Source organism: Rosa rugosa, chromosome 6 (assembly GCF_958449725.1).
Source record: "Rosa rugosa chromosome 6, drRosRugo1.1, whole genome shotgun sequence".
Classification (NCBI taxonomy): Eukaryota; Viridiplantae; Streptophyta; class Magnoliopsida; order Rosales; family Rosaceae; genus Rosa; species Rosa rugosa.
Genome location: NC_084825.1, coordinates 31,721,792 through 31,739,122, shown reverse-complemented (window position 1 = coordinate 31,739,122; position 17,331 = coordinate 31,721,792). Strand labels below are relative to the sequence as shown.

Sequence of the window (17,331 nt, the reverse complement as noted above, 5' to 3'; positions counted from 1 at the left end):
TGAACTCCAAGCGATCAACCTTAACCTGAAAAGTCATCAAAGCAGTTTCCTGCTGAGATTTTCTCGTTACTGGCCAACAAGAAAACACTCGTGTACGTGTGTTGCTTGGTGCTGCAATTGTTTTGTTGATGAGTATGACAATACTGTCCTGAGCTGCATGCATCTGTGCAAATCAACTCGACGTAAACCCTAAACTACGGTGTCGTGTTTGGTTCTCCGTTCGTACGGACATTACTATCTATTGTATAATGAATCTGCCGGCCTCGTGATTTTGATCGCCACCTATTCATACAAAACTTTAGTTAATTGCTTGCACGCCCAATAAGTACTGATCAACTAATTAATTAATTATGTTTAGGGATATGATTACATGAATAGCATGTGGTTGGGGCTGCGATGCTGACTGGCCTAGCCTGCTCATAACCATAATTAATTAGTTAAGTAAGAAAAAATTGGATTCGTACTGACCACGGTGGTTTTTGTGTCCATTGCTTCTCTTGGATACGAGACAAATAGACAAGTCTGTCGCAGATAAATCTGAAATTGTACGTAAAAAACAAAGCACAATTTGCAGGGGTGTCTTTGTCTTCATTAAGTGCATAAATAAATCTTTGGCTAAAGAAAGATGATTGAATGGCTTTTGCTTAGTTTTATTCTTGGTGGATCAGTGAATCTGTCGTGGATGTAACTTTGAAATAAACGATTATTACAATAGACACTAATGCTCTTGTATGGTACGTACCTTGAGGTACAAATTGGCCTCATCAAACAAAACAAGGAGGAGGTAGATTTCAGATTCATAATTTTTGAGTATTAGAATCAATACATGATTTAACCGCTGTAGATATGTATCGATCGTAATAAAAGTAAATTAAATTTTTAATGAAACTATGAGAGACCTTAGTTAAGAGTTGACGAAACCCTAGTGATCGAGCTAACAAATTGTAGTATGAACAACTTGGTATTAAATTTTTCCCCATAAAATAGATGCATCTAAACGTGTTTGGTTTGCGTCATTGTATTGGTCCAAGCACGTCCTAAGATTGAAATTAACTAATGGTTTTGTTTACCAAAAAAACAAGTTGTTAAGATAGAACTTATAATTTTCAGATTTGGTAATCGTCTAGCTCTCTAAAATTGCGACTTATTAGTCCCGGCCTCCATCGTATGTGGTCTGCCAAGATAGACTTTTCAAACTGTACGTACATAATTGATTATTGAATGTTTATCTTGAATTGATTATTGAATGTGTTGATTGACGTATATATACTATTCACTTCAATCATTAATAACCAAATACAACGAATTATCGTTTGTCAATGAGCCACTAGGTTAAAAGCAAGATTTTATTCCACTTAATTTCTTGAACAGTCTCATATTTCGTCTAGGTAGTTACTTCACTACTTGGTTAGTTAATGACTTACGGAAGACAAAACCTAACCAAGTTGTTATTTTTCTTTGGTCAACATTCATATAGTAAATATAGGTTGAGAAATGTTTGTCTTACATGTATCTATACATACATGATATATCTATACATACATGATACAATTTATGCTAAAATATAAGTTAATCTACCGACTGATCCAAATCTGAACAGAATTTAAATTAATCCAAACATTACAAATCTTGGATACCACATTTCAAATTCAAGCTTCCTCCCATTCGCTTTCAGATGATTTGTACGGGCATCTTGTTTAGACTACTGTTACTTTGGATGAAATCTAGAAGAAGGTGCGTGAATTTGAGAAATACGTGCATTCGATACGTCCTATCATTATGCAATGTCGTTTGATGATCAGTTAGGACGTATATGTCACTTTATAGAAAGAAAAAAAATCATATAAATTACGATTGTTGATTATTCAAACTTTATAAAAACAATTTGTAGAGTATGACAAAAATAAGAATAATTACAACAAGCTCGGGTAGAGGATTCTAGGTAAGTCGATTATGCCCGTGAGATTCATGGACAAAACCCAAAAAAAAAAGAAAAAATTCAAAAAAAAAAAAGCTTTATTAGATTTAGATCGTATAAAAATCCCCACATTCAAACACAAGTTATACACATTCAATGATCTTGATTTGCAGTTTTGAACTTAATTGATTGACTTACTGCAATGTCGTCTTTACAACATATGCTAGGATTAATCTATGCAGCAATGGATGGAGAGGACTGGACTATAAAAATTAGGAAAAATTTCAAGAACAGTACATGAGATATGGGCCACTCCGAAGTTCGGTACATCAAGTTTCAAATAATTAAGATCGGTACATGAAGTTGCAATCTCGACATACTAAAACATGGCGTCAATAACACCATTAAACCTATGCAATTATTCAATTTTCAAAGGGTAATTTTGGGTTTTCATTTCTCTCTCTCTATGATTCGGACACCTAAATCTGGGTATCCATTCTCCTTCTCCTTCTTCTTCTTCTTCTTATTCTTCTTCCTTCTTTTTCCTTCTTCCTTTTTCTTCCTCCCTCCCTCCCTCCCCGATATCAAGGTTTGATTTGGACACCTAAATTTGATTTTCTTCCCCTCCTCCTTATTCTTCTTCTTCTTCCTCTCTCCCTCCCTCCCCGATATCGAGGTTTGATTTGGACACCCAAATCTAATTTTTTTTCTTCTCCTTCTCCTCCTTCTTCTTCCTCCCTCCCTCCCCGACCGATATCAAGGTTTGATTTGGACACCCAAATCTGGGTACCCAAATATGATTTTCTTCTCCTCCTTCTTCTTCCTTCTTCTTCTTCTGTAATTTTTTTTTTGGATTAATTTCAGTTTAGTACCACTACTACACAAAGTGAATCAGACGACATGTAACAGACGACATACGACATTTTGGTGTCGTCTGAGTTAGTCAGACGACATATTTGTTATATTTGTCGTTTCTTCTCAAACTCAGCCAACACATTGTAATCAATTGGAGTTTGGTAAAATTGATAACTTTAAGACAATAGTTATTAGGACATGTGTTGTCTGAGAAATCAGAAAAAACAAAAAAGTTTAATTTATATTTATTTTTGTAGCCAAAACACAAATCCCTATCTAGCTCAATTCCCTCCCTTGGTCGTATCGAAACCAAAAACTTCCCTCCCTTTCTTGAAAAAAATTAGGTCATTCTCCCTCCCTTTCGCTCTCACCATCTCACCATCTCAGCAGCCTATCGAAACCAGAAATCGATACACTCTCGCTCTCACTCTCACTCTCAGTCTTACTCTCTCTCGCTCTCGCTCTCGCCTCACTCTCTCTCTCCGCCTCTCACTCTCACTCTCTCTCCGCTCGAAGTCGCTACCTAGTCAGGTGGTTTACTCTCTCCGCTGCCTCAGCTCGAAGTCGCCGAAGCTTAAGGCCGCATCAACTCTGGTCGAGCTAGAGAATTGATTAGTCTACAGGTACTATATCCCTCTTTAATAGGGCCTTTGTTTGATTAGGGTTTGGAAATTTTCAATCTGGGTTTGTTGGGTATGATTGGGTTTGGGTTCTGACTCTAAGGTTCTGACTCTCTCCAATATTGCTTCGTCCTCTCTCTCAATCATCACCCTCCATCTCTGTCTCTTTGATTTGATTTATTGACTGGGTTTTCTGATATTATTCAGTTCTCAATCATATTGACAGATTTAGTTCTTCAGCTTTTGATCTGATTTATTGACTGGGTTTTCTGAAATTTGTTTTTTTTTTCTGGGTATATGAATGTTTGGGTTTATTGATTGGATGGTTGCTGCAAATCTGCAATTGCAAATGAAACTGGGTTTTATGTTTTCTGTGTTGTATTGGTTTGAGTTCAGATAGTGGAAAATCAACCTCTTGAGGTATTTAGAAAGCTCAATTTTAGTGGGTACCAAATGATGGAAATTGAAAACATTGGATGGTCTGATGCTGATACCGCTACCACATATTCTTAGCTGACTATGTAAAAGTGATGGGTTTTATTACATTGTTGGTTTTGTTCTTTGTGTTTTCAATTGACGACTTATAAATTGGTCAAATTTCTAATGCGAAAATGAGTGATGGGAATGGCGTTGATGCTGCTATGTACTTATGCAGCTTTTCATGATTGTGCAGATATTGTATCTGATTGGATCATAATAATCACTTGCTACAAGTAAATGAGAGTGATGGTTGTTTAATGTTTAATCAAACAATTGCTGATTGTTCGTTTGATTTTTTGGAACATTGGATTATACCTGCGAGTTTGGGAAAAAAAAGAAGAGCAGCTGCAGCTTTGTTTTTAGATGAAAAGCAAGCAGCTTTGTTTTATGTCAAGTCACTATTAGTGTTGTACTCGTGTAAAAAATAATAAAGAATGCTCTTTTAGTAGACTACTAGACTAGCAGTATGCCTTCTATAATTGTCATGAACTACATGATAGCAGTATAAATCATGAATATTCAAGATTCAATTATATTACTCTTTATATATTCTATAATTGTCATGAACTACATGATGGGAAACTGCCACTTGTAGACCTTGTAGTGTGAAGAGAGTAACATGCTTGGTTTGTCTTATCTTCTAATAGGTCGGGCTTCCCTTTGTATTTTTTGCTATGCTTGTCCTTCATCTTGTCAAGACTATTTGCCACACGTTTTGTTGAGTTGTGAGCATGGTCTGAAATAAAATAACTTGTATACCAAAGGACCTCTCCTTGTTATCTAACTTAAAAAAATGCAACTAATATAAACATGATACTTTATCAAAATAGAGATATACAGTGAATTCAATGGTTGCTTAATACTTTGCAGTAAGTGAATTGTGTGATTACTAGCATTAATTTGTTGTGCTGGAGCAAAGATGTGGTTATGATATTGATCTTGAAATTTGTTACCATGTTAGGTAGATTTGCCTAAAGTTCAAAGGGTTGAAGAAGGTCAGCTGGTGTTGGTTGGACTAAATTAAGCTTGCCATCCTTAAGGTATATCACTTATTTTCTTCTTTGGACATGAATGTATAAAAGGCCTCATGACTGTGGTTTGCTGCTTGTGGTTGTTAGTTATGTAATGTATATATATGCTTTATAATATGGCTTAATTATCCTTAGTCTATAAATATGGTAATGGCCGGTTTGGAAATTAAAAGAGAATATGTAGCAGTCTTCTAATATGCGACGTTTTATGTTTTGGTGGAATATGGAAACATTTGAATTGAATTGGCTTCTTCTGTTTTTTGGTTTTCTTCTTCTTTTAAAGTAGCTGCATTATGTTGATACATATATAAGATAATGCTTTTCGAACTTGGCAGATGTGAAGTTTTTTTTTTCTTTTTAATATGGATAAGTACTCGTGTATATATTGTGTTGATACATTAGAGAATGCTTTTTTAAGTTGTCTGAACTTAAGTTTGTTTTCTTTTTAAGATGGATAAGTCTTGGATGCATGCTGATAGGAGATCACATACATATAAGCTAGGTGTTCAGGAATTCATTAAGTTTGCTGTAGAGAATGCAAGCGATATAGATCATATCTGCTGTCCCTGCGCTAAATGTGGGGGTACAGATGGGTTCTTATCAGCTAGGATGATAAAAGATCATCTATATTGGAATGGTATAGATGAGAGTTACAAAGATTGGGTATGGCACGGAGAACCTTCTAGGGCAACGATGAATGTCATTGAAGGGATATCTGAAGCTACTGTTGATATGGTAGAAGATGGAGATGGGGCAGATAATATAGGGCTGGAAAATCAGGGAGAAAATAGGGCTGGTGAGGATGAGCAGTTTATCGATAATGGTGAGGAAGAGCAGTTTGTTGATAATGGTGAGGATGAGCAGTTTTCAGCAGAATCGAATGACTTCATGAAGCTAGTTGAGGATGGAGATAAAGCTTTGTACCCTGGTTGTACGAAGCACACAAAATTAAATGCACTTATACAGACCTATAACCTTAAAGCAAAACATGGCATGTCTAATGTGTGCTATTCTGACATGTTGATCATGATCGCCATGTTTCTTCCTGAAGGTAATGAGATACCAAGTTCACATTATGAGGCCAAAAAGACTTTGGTTTCATTAGGAATGGACTACAAAAAGATACATGCATGTCCTAATGACTGCATTTTGTATAGAGGACAGCATACTAATGCAACTAGTTGTCCTACATGTGGGGAGTCAAGGTGGAAATTAGGGAAAGATAATATTGTGAAGCAAGGGGTACCCGGGAAGGTATTGTGGTACTTTCCCCCAATCCCAAGGTTCAAGCGCATGTTTCAGTCCACAAAAACTTCCAAAAGCCTAACTTGGCATGAGTATGAGAGGAGTAAGGATGAGTTTATGCGTCATCCGGCAGATTCCCCCACTTGGAAGTTAGTGGACCAAAAATGGCCAGACTTTGGCAATGACCCTAGGAACCTCAGACTCGCACTTTCATCCGATGGTTTCAATCCCCACAGCTCTTTGAGCAGTAGATATTCTTGCTGGCCAGTTATACTAGTTACGTATAACCTCCCACCATGGCTGTGCATGAAAAGGAAGTTCATGATGCTAACTATGCTGATTTCCGGACCTAAACAACCCGGAAATGACATTGATGTGTACTTGCAGCCCTTAGTTGATGATTTAAAAGCTTTGTGGGATGGGATAGATGGAGTGTATGATGCATTTAGAGGAGAATACTTCAAACTGAAAGCTGTTCTCTTTTGGACAATTAATGACTTTCCCGCTTATGGGAACTTGTCGGGTAGTGTCACTAAGGGATACAATGGCTGCCCTATATGTTGTGAGAACACAAAACCTCATCGGTTGTCTCATGGACAAAAGATGAGCCATATTGTTCACCGGAGATGGTTACCGCGCCATCATCCTTATAGAAGGCAAACTAAGGAGTTCAATAACCTACCGGAATATGAAACTGCCCCTGAACCTTTAAGTGGAGAAGAGGTCTTGCAAAGGGTTGAGGGGATGAACCGGCCATTCGGTAAAAAGAACCCTTCTCCAACATATAAGGGTCTAGAAGATGGAAGCAGACCTTGTTGGAAGAAGAAGTCCATATTCTTTGATCTTGAGTATTGGAAATTTCTTCCGGTTCGACATAATCTCGATGTCATGCACATTGAGAAGAATGTATGTGATAGCATTATCGGTACATTATTCAACATTCCTGGAAAAACAAAGGATGGAGTCGCTGCTAGGTTGGATATGGTAGATATGGGCATAAGGACTGGTTTGGCACCAGAACCTGGGAAAAAAAAAGACAAGCTGCCTTTGGCAACTTGGAATCTGCTGGTAGAAGAGAAAAGAGCAATGTGCATGTCTTTTTTCAGCATGAAGGGTCCTTACAGAATTTCCTCAAATATAAGGAATCTTGTTTCCTTGGATGACCTAAGGCTGGTGGGGCTCAAATCACATGATTGTCATATGGTCATGCAACATCTACTTCCTATTGCTATACGTTCAAGTTTAGAGAAGCCGGTCCGGTATGCAATCATTCGGTTTTGTTTGTTCTTTAAGGCTATATGCAGTAAAGTAATAGATGTTAGAGAGCTAAAAAAAATGCAAGAAGACCTAGTTCTGACAGTTTGTGAGCTTGAAAAGTATTTTCCACCTTCGTTTTTCGACATCATGATTCATCTCACAGTTCATCTTGTCAGAGAAGTTGAGCTTTGTGGACCGGTATTCTTTAGGTGGATGTACCCTTTTGAAAGGTACATGAAAACCCTCAAAGGCTATGTTAGAAATCGAAACCATCCAGAGGGTTGCATTGCTGAGTCCTATATTGCTGAAGAAGCCGTGGAATTTTGCTCAGAACGTGCACTTTCTGAGGATACAGTTGGCATCCCATCAGTAGGCATATTCGATGTAACTTGCAACAAACCCTTATCTGGTGCTACTATTGTATCTGTCTATGGAAGGGAGTTGGAGCTAGCACATCTATGTGTGTTACAGAATACAGAGGAAGCAAGACCATACTTCGAGTAAGTATACATTACACTTTCAATCTGTTGTTTACATTTGTACAGCTTTCCGCAGTTAAAAATGTTAGTTTTGATCACATTTATAATTTTGCAGAGAACATATGGAGATTTTGAAGCATACCTATCCAAGGTTCAAAAAAAATGAAAATTGGCTGACCAATAAGCAAAATTTAACTTTTGTTAGCTGGATAAAGGAGAGGGTACGTGTCGTTAACAAAAGTATCAATTTCATTATAGTAGTCTTCATTACTGGTTAATTTTTGAATAAGTGGCTGTGCATTAATATGTTTATATGTTTTCATAGGTTCTTGAAGAATTGGGCAATCCTAATCATGGTATCTCTGAAACTTTGAGGTGGATTGCAGATGGACCGAATCCGGATGTACCTACATTTTGTAGTTACATGGTCAATGGGGTTCATTTCAATACCAAGGAACGTGATAATGTTAGGAAAGTGCAAAATAGTGGTGTTTTCCTAAATGCTCGTGCTTTACAAGTATCTAGTGCGAAGGACAAAAACCCCAAACTGGATGATATGCAATTTTATGGGGTGATTACATCAATTTGGGAGATGGACTATCAACAGTTTAGAATCCCTGTGTTTAAGTGTGATTGGGTTGAAAATGCCAAGGGCATTATAGTAGATGAGTTTGGGTTTACGTTGGTAAACTTGAATAGGATAGGTCATGTGGCCGATCCATTTGTTTTAGGTAAGGATGTGAAACAAGTATGGTATGCATCTGACCCTCTTGATGATGATTGGTCAGTAGTTATTCAATGTCCTGATAGAGATTATGCCCACGATGGGGATGAAGAAGAAGAGCTTGACAATCTGGAACTTGAGCAGCAGCCCTTTGTAGCAAGAATGCCAGCAATTGAGTCGTATGACAATGCAGTTGGTGATGATGAGAACCGCTACTTGCGAGAAGGGAATGAAGGGATATGGGTTGATAAATGATAACTCTCGAAGTTATCTGTTTAAGTTAGGGATTTAACAAATCTCCCCTAAACCCATTTGTAGTATAGGCAGTTAATGTTGAGGCACTTTTAGCATGTGTAATGATCATTTTTTGATGATGTCTGATAATGTAAAATGGTTTAATTCTCATTTACTTATCTGATGTTATAAATATTAGGAACTTGATTGTATTTGCTTTTGTGTTTATTTTTGTATCGCAATACTTAATTATTATAAATAAAAAGCTTACTGTATTTGGTTTTGTGTTTTCAGATTATGGCACCTTCAACGCGAAGACCTTCATCTCAAGCACTAGCAATGGCTAAGAGAATGAGAGAAATTCAGTTGGGGACAAGGTGTACTACCAAGAGATCAAAGGGAACCAGTAAGGCTTCAGTACACGGTGCATCAAAGGCCTTGTCATTGAAGCGACGACGTCATTCGAAGGGTTCAAAAGCTGTCAGAAAAGAAGGACTGAAGTTGCTTAAACGAGGGTGTGTAACTATGTGTCGCATTGTGAGGTGAAAAATTATTGGAAAGAAGATGACAGTTAGTTTTAACGATAAAGGGGAACCCATAGGGAAAGCTGGTAAAGAAATGCAGTCATATATTGGGGTGTTAGCTCGCAAGAAGGTTGCAATCTCGAATCCTACATGGAACGATGTTTTAATGGAACATAAAAACAAAATCTGGGAAGGTGTAAAGGTATGATCCATATTTCCTAATTTTTGATCTTTTGGTATTTCTGATGTGTTGCAGATAATTCATGCTTACTTGTTCAGTTACTTATGCGTTGTTGGTTGCTATTTTCATGTATGTAGTTGGCGTTTCTGTTGCGTCCAGAACACAAAAGAATGGTTTTAATCTCAGCAGGACGGAAATGGAGAGAATTCAAAAGTCATTTGACTACCCGCTACATTCTCCCTTATAGGGATAACCTTGAAATGATTGAGTCTCGTCCAGAGGACTATCTTTTCATTAATCAACGGGATTGGGAGATTTTTGTAAAGGATAGGTTGTCTGACACATTCCTGGTAAGTAAGAACTATTTGGCAGTTACTGTTTTGTACATATTGATTGAGTGTTTACAAGTTAAGCATGTAATGAGTGGACCTTGTTATGTAGGAATTGCATGAGAAACAGAAAAAAAAAAGGGCCTTAAATAAGTATCCTCATCGGATGTCACGTAAAGGATACGCTGGATTGGAGGAAGAACTGGTTAGTAATCAGTTGCATGTTTCATGGTTTGTACATACTGATTTATTATACAATGGTATAAATATTGACTTGATCAATTTATATAGTCTGGATGTATGAGTGACTCTGAACTTGATCGTGCAACGATGTGGATTAAGGCACGTCAGGACAAGAATGGTGGGTTTAAAGATCCTTTGGTAGAGGAGAAGGCCAAAAAAATTGTAAGTAATTTCAATTTGGTTTGAGATCAGCCATTTGAATGTAATGTTACACCATCAATACTTTTATATATATATATATATATATATATATATATATATATATATATATATATATATATATATCTCACCCTCAAACACTTGTATTTTCAGGCTGCTTTGAAGAAAAAGGAGGTTGAGGGAGAGTTAAGCACTTCGGGTGCAGATGATGTGTTAACCTTAGCATTAGGAAATCCTGAAAATACTGGAGTAGTAAGAGGAGTGGGAGGTTGTGTGAGGAAATCTACATATTTTAACCTCCCAAAACGTCAAAAGCAAAGTGTTGAACAGACTGTTAGGTTAAGTGTTCAGAAGATAATGGAACAAGAGAGGGAGAAGATATTAGCAGAAGAACGAGCAATTTGGGAGGAGAGATTTAGGAGGTTACTAGAGAAGGTTGGTGCGAGTGCTTTGCAAACTGAGTCCCCCAAAGTTTCCACCCTTGACAAGCAAGTGGGTTCTGGACAAGGAAGTTGTTCAAATTTGCAAGAGAAAAATGTTGTGGGAACTGAAAAACTGATTTCTGCCACTGTTAAGAAGTCTTTGGATTTAGAACATCTTCAGGAGCCATCAAAAGAATCTTTGGAATTAAAACTTCCTCTTCAGGAGCCAGTAAAAGATGTGAATCCCATTAGTGGAGTGGAGTTGAATGCTACTGTGAAAGATGTCAAAAATAGTCAGGTGGTTGTTGATCTGGAAATCCAGAAGGGTTCAATTCAGGTAATTGTAAATGTGTTCTACATTAAACCATTACATCGTTAAGTTAGATGATGTGTTATGTTGCCATGTTACATTATTTGATCAACTATCTTATATAGTGCCTCATTATAACATTTTATCATTTTTAGGCACAAACAATTGGGAAAGAGTGCCGATTGGCTACAGGTTCAATCGATAATGTTGTAGCAATTGCAACAATTACAGAAGTCAATGGTGAAAACAATAGCCAGCTTATCCATGGTGTTCCATTGGGCAAGGGAAACAGGCGTGTGTCAATTGTCACTTCTCTAGTGGATGAAGCTAAGCTTCCATTTCCGATTAAAGATGAAATAGTGACTGTTCGAGATGCTATCGGGACTTATGTGGCCTGGCCGGAAAACCTTATAATTTTTCAATGCGAGTCTAAGGTAACAAATACTACTTATAACTTCATTTAAATGTACCTTAAAGTTAATTCTTGCTTTGATGACTTGTCCCTACTGATTTGTACCATTTTCTGTTACACAAGCAGACGACAGCAAAGAGTAAAGGATTGAAGAAGAGAAAAAGGGCAGATGAAGATGATGATGAAGAGGAAGATATAGACACTGCATCACTGCCACCAACTACTCCTGCATCTCTTATTGCGGTATGCAATTGGGCCAAAGAAAGAATGAGAAATGCGCAAACAATTATCTGCGAGTTCGATGAAAAGATTTTCGGACATCCATCCAAAACTTTTATCTGCAAACATGATATTAATAATTTTGTTACCATGAAGGAAGTATCGGGCAGCTGCATAGGCATCTATATTCGGTAACCTACTCACATTAGTTGGAATTTACATATACGTGTCCTAAAACTTATGGTTTAATGTTGCATTCTTTCATTTGTAGCTACCTATATTGTGTGTTGAAAAAAACAAAAATGGTAGATATGGTTGGATTTCTGGACAATACAGATGTTGGTGCCATTGGGTGTGGCAGTCCAATTGAGCGTTCCCGTGCTATCGCCGATAGGCTAAAACGAGCAAAGCGTGGTCAGATTATTTTGGTGCCATATAACTCTGGGTATGTAATCTTCATACATTGGATACATGCATTCTGAAATTGATACGGTCCTGAATATATTGTGATTTGATGTCCATTGTCTTGAAATGTGAATTTTTTTTTTTCTGCTTTGAAGATGTCATTGGATGCTGACTGTACTCAGTCCTGAAGAAGACATTGTCTACTTCATGGATCCATTAAAGAGGAGACTCTGCACAGGAGAGTGGAAGAATATTGTTGATAAGTAAGTGGATGTTTTTAGTAGTAATGGACTTAATTTAAACTGATGTTTCAGCTGCATATTAACACAAATTTTCTGCTAATTTTAAAGTGGCATCAAAATACATAATGCTCAACTCAAGAGGCAAGGCAGAAAGGCAACTACTTGGAAAAACTGTGCGGTACGATTATGAAACCTTTTATGAAACAGTTTTTATAATTTTTGTTCCGAGAAGTTGGTTATTCCCGAATGAGTTTTGCCCATTGTTGGTATTTAATATACTTTTTTTAGGGTATTCCGGAGCAAAAGACGGACAAAGACTGTGGATATTATGTAATGAGATATATGAAGGAAATAGTGGAAGATAAGAGCTTAGATTTTTTCACCAAGGTAACTACAACTAGTTGAGGTTGCTTGGAATATAGTTACTGAAATTTTGGTTTCTGTTGTGTTTCATGTGTTTGGGTGAATATGACTTTTGGTTGGTGTTGGTTGCTTGGATTATGTCAAGGTTGTCCAGAATGCTTGAAATTTTGGTTGCTGTTGTTTTACATGTCTTCTGTTGAACAATGACATGTATATGTAATTTTTTGGTTAATGTCGATTGCTTGGAATGTCAGGAAAGTCCAAAATCCCTTAAATTTTGGTTGCTGTTGTTTTCAATGTGTTTTGGTGAATATGTCATATATATATATAATAACTGCATTTGCTGTTGGTTGCTTCGATTATGGTTATTGAAATTTTGATGTCAATTACTAAGTGGCAAGGTTGTCCAGAATACATAATGCTCAATGACAACTATATATAGATTCTTTTTGTAATTTTGTCCATTACTAACTACGTACAAACCAATTTATTTCAGTGGGAGAGAAGAGGCAAAGCAGCATATACCCAGGAAGATATTGATGTGGTCAGAAATGAGTGGGCAAAGTTTATTGTGAAGACATATATGTAAGCATTGTGCTTGGTACTTATGGAGCTATATCTTCTTTTTTAGTTGAGTTGAAACTTTGTTCTATGGATTTGGTTGGACATGAGTTGATGCTTGTACTTTGAATTGATCGATAATGTAAGATTTGCGAGAATGATGTATGAGAATGATGAAGTAAATGACAACTTTGAATTTCATATATATCTGCCTATTTCCAGATCAATTATGCAAACTCAATTCCAACAACATATATATGAATGTAACTGTTGTAGTGCAAACTATCACACAACACAAAAGAAAGGACCAAATAAAGCTTATTGTCTGAGGAGAATTCAGACAACACCTTTATATACCAACTTGTCATCTCAAAGATATTCAGACAACATTGGCATGTACCAACTTGTCATCTTAAGCTAGTGTAGACAACAATGGCATCCAGCAATTTGTCATCTTAAAGGAGCACTGACAACAAGAAGGAAAAAATATTGTGGTCTGAGGTTCATTCAAGACAACAAATTCATCAACATTATTGTTATCTTAAATTACATTTAGACAACATCAGTATCATCAAACTTGTTATATAACTGTTAATTCAGACAACAAGAAAAAAACAATCTGTGGTCTGAAATTCATCCGGTACAACACATGCTTAATTAATATTGTCATATTAATTGAATTTCAGACAACATTGGAATCTAGATAATTGTTATCTTAGGGATATTCAGACAACATACGGTAATTGAAGATGTAGTCTAAGGTTCAACCGAGACAACACCATATCGAGCAAATTGATATTTGTAATGCATTTCACACAACATTTGGTAATCAAAAATGCTTGTGTGATGTTTACTGCACACATCAGGTCTCATACAATATTGTCGTTGAAGATATTTAGCAGACAACAAAGGCTTCGAAAGATTGTTGTGCTTGGTGAATTTCACTCAACACCCCGACAATAAGCTGTTGTCTGTGTTCATACCCGACAACAGACTACCGTCATGAATCGAAATTTGGTAAATTTAGACAACACATATTTAGGTACACATGTTGTGTGAATGACCAGAGAGACAATTAAAAAAGAATGTTGTCTGATAGGGGAGATCAGACGTCATGCCAGTTTACAACATCTCCATTTTCTTTCAGACAACAGGCTTTTGACTGTTGTCTGATTCACTTGGTGTAGTAGTGTACCCTGTGGTTTGGGGGTAACATCATGTCAGTCCCTGCTCTTTCAATTTGATCAGCAACACCCCTGTGCTTTCAATTTCAATCAGCCGTGCCCAAATTTTACTGTTTCGTCCAATTTGAACGTTAACTTTGACTATGGGGCCCACTTTGGGGGCTAAAAATGTCATTTCATATACATTTTCTTCTTTTCTCCTCCTCTCTCTCAGCTCGATGGTTTCTCTTTCTCTCCTCCCTCTCTCTGGGCCGCACGACCCTCTCTCTCTCTCTCTCCACCACAACATTTGTTCATGGTGGCCGGAAGCCATGATTTCCTGGGTGGCAGTGTATGGGTGAGAGAGAGAGAGAGAGAGAGAGAGAGAGAGAGAGAGAGAGAGAGAGAGAGAGGGTCGTGCGGCCCAAAGAGAGAGGGACTGACATGATGTTACCCCCAAACCACAGGGTACTAAACTGAAATTAATCTTTTTTTTTTTTTGTTTTTTTTTTTTGTCAATCCTTGAAGAGACGGATTTGCTCTTACAAATTTGACCAAAATCACATTGACTAACAGAGGATGTAACGGCATGTACCAATTTTGGGTCGGGATTGCAACTTTCATGTACCGGTCTTAATTCTTTGAAACCCTGATGTACCGAACTTTGGAGTGGCCGATATTTCATGTATTGTTCTTGAAATTTTTCCTAAAAATTAATTGGTTTATAAAGATCAATTGAGAATTAAAATTCATGAAATTAATTCCATATTCCAAGAAATAGATGAACAATCAAATTCATAAACCTATATATGCAAACAGATTTAAGAAAATTTATTTTTGGGGAAGGAAAATGATTCATTGATTGAAAAATCTACTGACCGTACTAGGTCAAGCTAGAGAAACTACATCACCAAGACAGTTTCATCATAATGTCGAAGTCTCAAGCCGGTTAGACCAGAAACCATCCCACCAAATGGAACTCAATATAATTTGACATGCTCACTTATTAAAAGAACTAAATTAACCAAAAGAAAATAACTTAAACTAGGGTTTTTGTCTATTTACACCATTTTTAGAGATTTTTTTCCCACTTACCTCATTAAATTTTTTTAATTCCTTCTTACCCAAAACACTCTAAGGAGGTCTTCCCTAATACCCCATTAAGATTTTTTTTTTTTTTTTTAATACCATTTTACCCTCACCCCTTTGTTATTTAGAGAGAGAGAGAGAGAGAGAGAGAGAGAGAGAGAGAGAAAATGGAAGAGAGAGAAACCATTGGAGACTTCGCCGGAGTCTGGTCACTGGCCGCCGGAGTCCTGTCAACTTTCGCCGGATTCCGGTCATCGGCTGCCGCCCACCGGAATTTGCTGAAAATCTCACTGGAAAGTTTTTTTGCCCCCAATAGACGTCTATATTGCCCCCCCCAATAGACGTCTATTGCACTCCAACAGAACTTTTAGTCGCAGGAATGAGAACCAATCTCTTAAAATTTAGACAAATAAACTTTGAGTAAATAAAAAAAATTAGAAAATTACATAAATTCAAAACGTCTATTGCCCCCCCAACAGACGCTTCAACAGACGTCTATTGCCCCAATAGAACCTTTTTCATCATCACCGTTACATCCAGCTTCTCCTTTGGTTGCCCAGACCGAAAAGCTTCATTGACGACATGCCGTATTCGGTGCACCATCTCATTAACCTCATCAAACGGCACGCTTCCATAAACAACTCCCAATTCCCGTTATCATGTTGTCTACGACGCCAACGTCGTTGTCGATGACGGTGAAGAGCCAATATTCCAGATTGCGAAAAGTGGTGGTTTCGAAATCGAGATCAACGATCGCCCTGGTGGGATCGTCGGTGCAGTAGCAGGTTCGCATCACATCCCAGACCACCGTCACCCTCATATTATAATCCTCCCGGAGCTTTCTTTTCCGGTTGGGCTCGGCCAGATCTTTGTCGGAGACGGAAATGCAGTAGTCAAAATTGTTTTGGGGTCGCAAAGCTTGCATCTTGAAAGATCGACAGTGATGACCGAACTCTGGTTTTTGACGGATTGCGAAATCGGATTGTCAAATCTGCCGCCTTTGACCGACTTTCCAGCGCCGACAACGTCGTTGACGAGTTGCAGAAGCTCCGACGCGCCGTCGGCAAGCTCCACCGCGAGGCTCTGCATCGAGACAGAGTTCGACTCCGGTAGCTCCGACCGGAGCTTCAGGTGTGGACTATCGCCGCCATGTCGTCCACGATCGTGATGCCGGAGTTCGACGCCGGGCCAGAGTTCAAGATCAGAGAGAGAGAGAGAAATCGGATGTGGAAATTGGGGAGAAAGAGAATCGTGCTGGGGGAGGGAGAGAGGATAAAATGTAGTTTATTAATTAAATCAAGGGCAAAAATGTCATTTTGTTTTAATCAGGGTAAGTGGGAATAAAAATTTGTTGCTGGGGTAAGTGGGATAAGTTTGGCTAATTTTGGTGTTATGGGTCAAGAACCTTTTTTAAAATCTATGGATTAAATTCAGTTTACCCCCGTGAGGTTAGGGGGTAATTTCATGTTAGTCCCTGTCCTTTCAATTTAATCAGTTTACTCCCCAAGCTTGTCAATTCTCCTCAACCGTGTCCATTCCATCCAATTTGTACGTTAAGTCTTACTTTTGAGGGCTAAAATGGTCATTTCAAGACAAAAAAAAACTACAAAAAAAAGGAATTTATTATTATTATTATTTTTTTAATATTTTTTTTCTTCTGTTTTTATTTTTTATTTTTCTATTTTTTCGTTTTTTAATTTTTTTCTTCTGTTTTTTCATTTTTTAATTTTTTTTTAATTTTGTCTTCAACCTATACACCACAAGTTATAATAGGTTTATAAGAACAAAAAGATATTCTAGGTGGTTGAAAGCCGCTCGCTAATCTACTATATTTGTGATATATCTCCGATAAAGTGAAGAATTTTA

At 37.4% G+C, this 17,331-nt stretch overlaps 2 protein-coding genes and 1 long non-coding RNA gene across 3 annotated transcripts; all 3 read left to right on the top strand.

Annotated features, from left to right (window-relative positions):
• The first annotated feature begins 3,163 nt into the window (after positions 1 to 3,163).
• On the top strand, positions 3,164 to 9,472 carry LOC133714648 (uncharacterized). The gene is made up of 3 exons (XR_009848770.1): positions 3,164 to 3,396; positions 4,835 to 4,913; positions 9,138 to 9,472. It is a non-coding gene; the product is annotated as an uncharacterized LOC133714648 (long non-coding RNA).
• A 246-nt stretch (positions 9,473 to 9,718) lies between these two features.
• Positions 9,719 to 11,837, top strand: LOC133716585 (uncharacterized). The gene is made up of 7 exons (XM_062143276.1): positions 9,719 to 9,898; positions 9,990 to 10,082; positions 10,169 to 10,282; positions 10,433 to 11,038; positions 11,167 to 11,445; positions 11,550 to 11,666; positions 11,799 to 11,837. Exons 1-7 carry the CDS (start codon positions 9,719 to 9,721, stop codon positions 11,835 to 11,837), a joined length of 1,428 nt encoding a protein of 475 aa, XP_061999260.1.
• Positions 11,838 to 11,919: 82 nt separating this feature from the next.
• On the top strand, positions 11,920 to 13,311 carry LOC133714647 (uncharacterized). The gene is made up of 5 exons (XM_062140816.1): positions 11,920 to 12,087; positions 12,203 to 12,310; positions 12,398 to 12,467; positions 12,578 to 12,676; positions 13,149 to 13,311. The coding sequence occupies exons 1-5, from the start codon at positions 11,945 to 11,947 to the stop codon at positions 13,239 to 13,241; spliced, it is 513 nt and encodes a 170-aa protein (XP_061996800.1). The 5' UTR covers positions 11,920 to 11,944; the 3' UTR covers positions 13,242 to 13,311.
• The last annotated feature ends 4,020 nt before the right edge of the window (positions 13,312 to 17,331 follow it).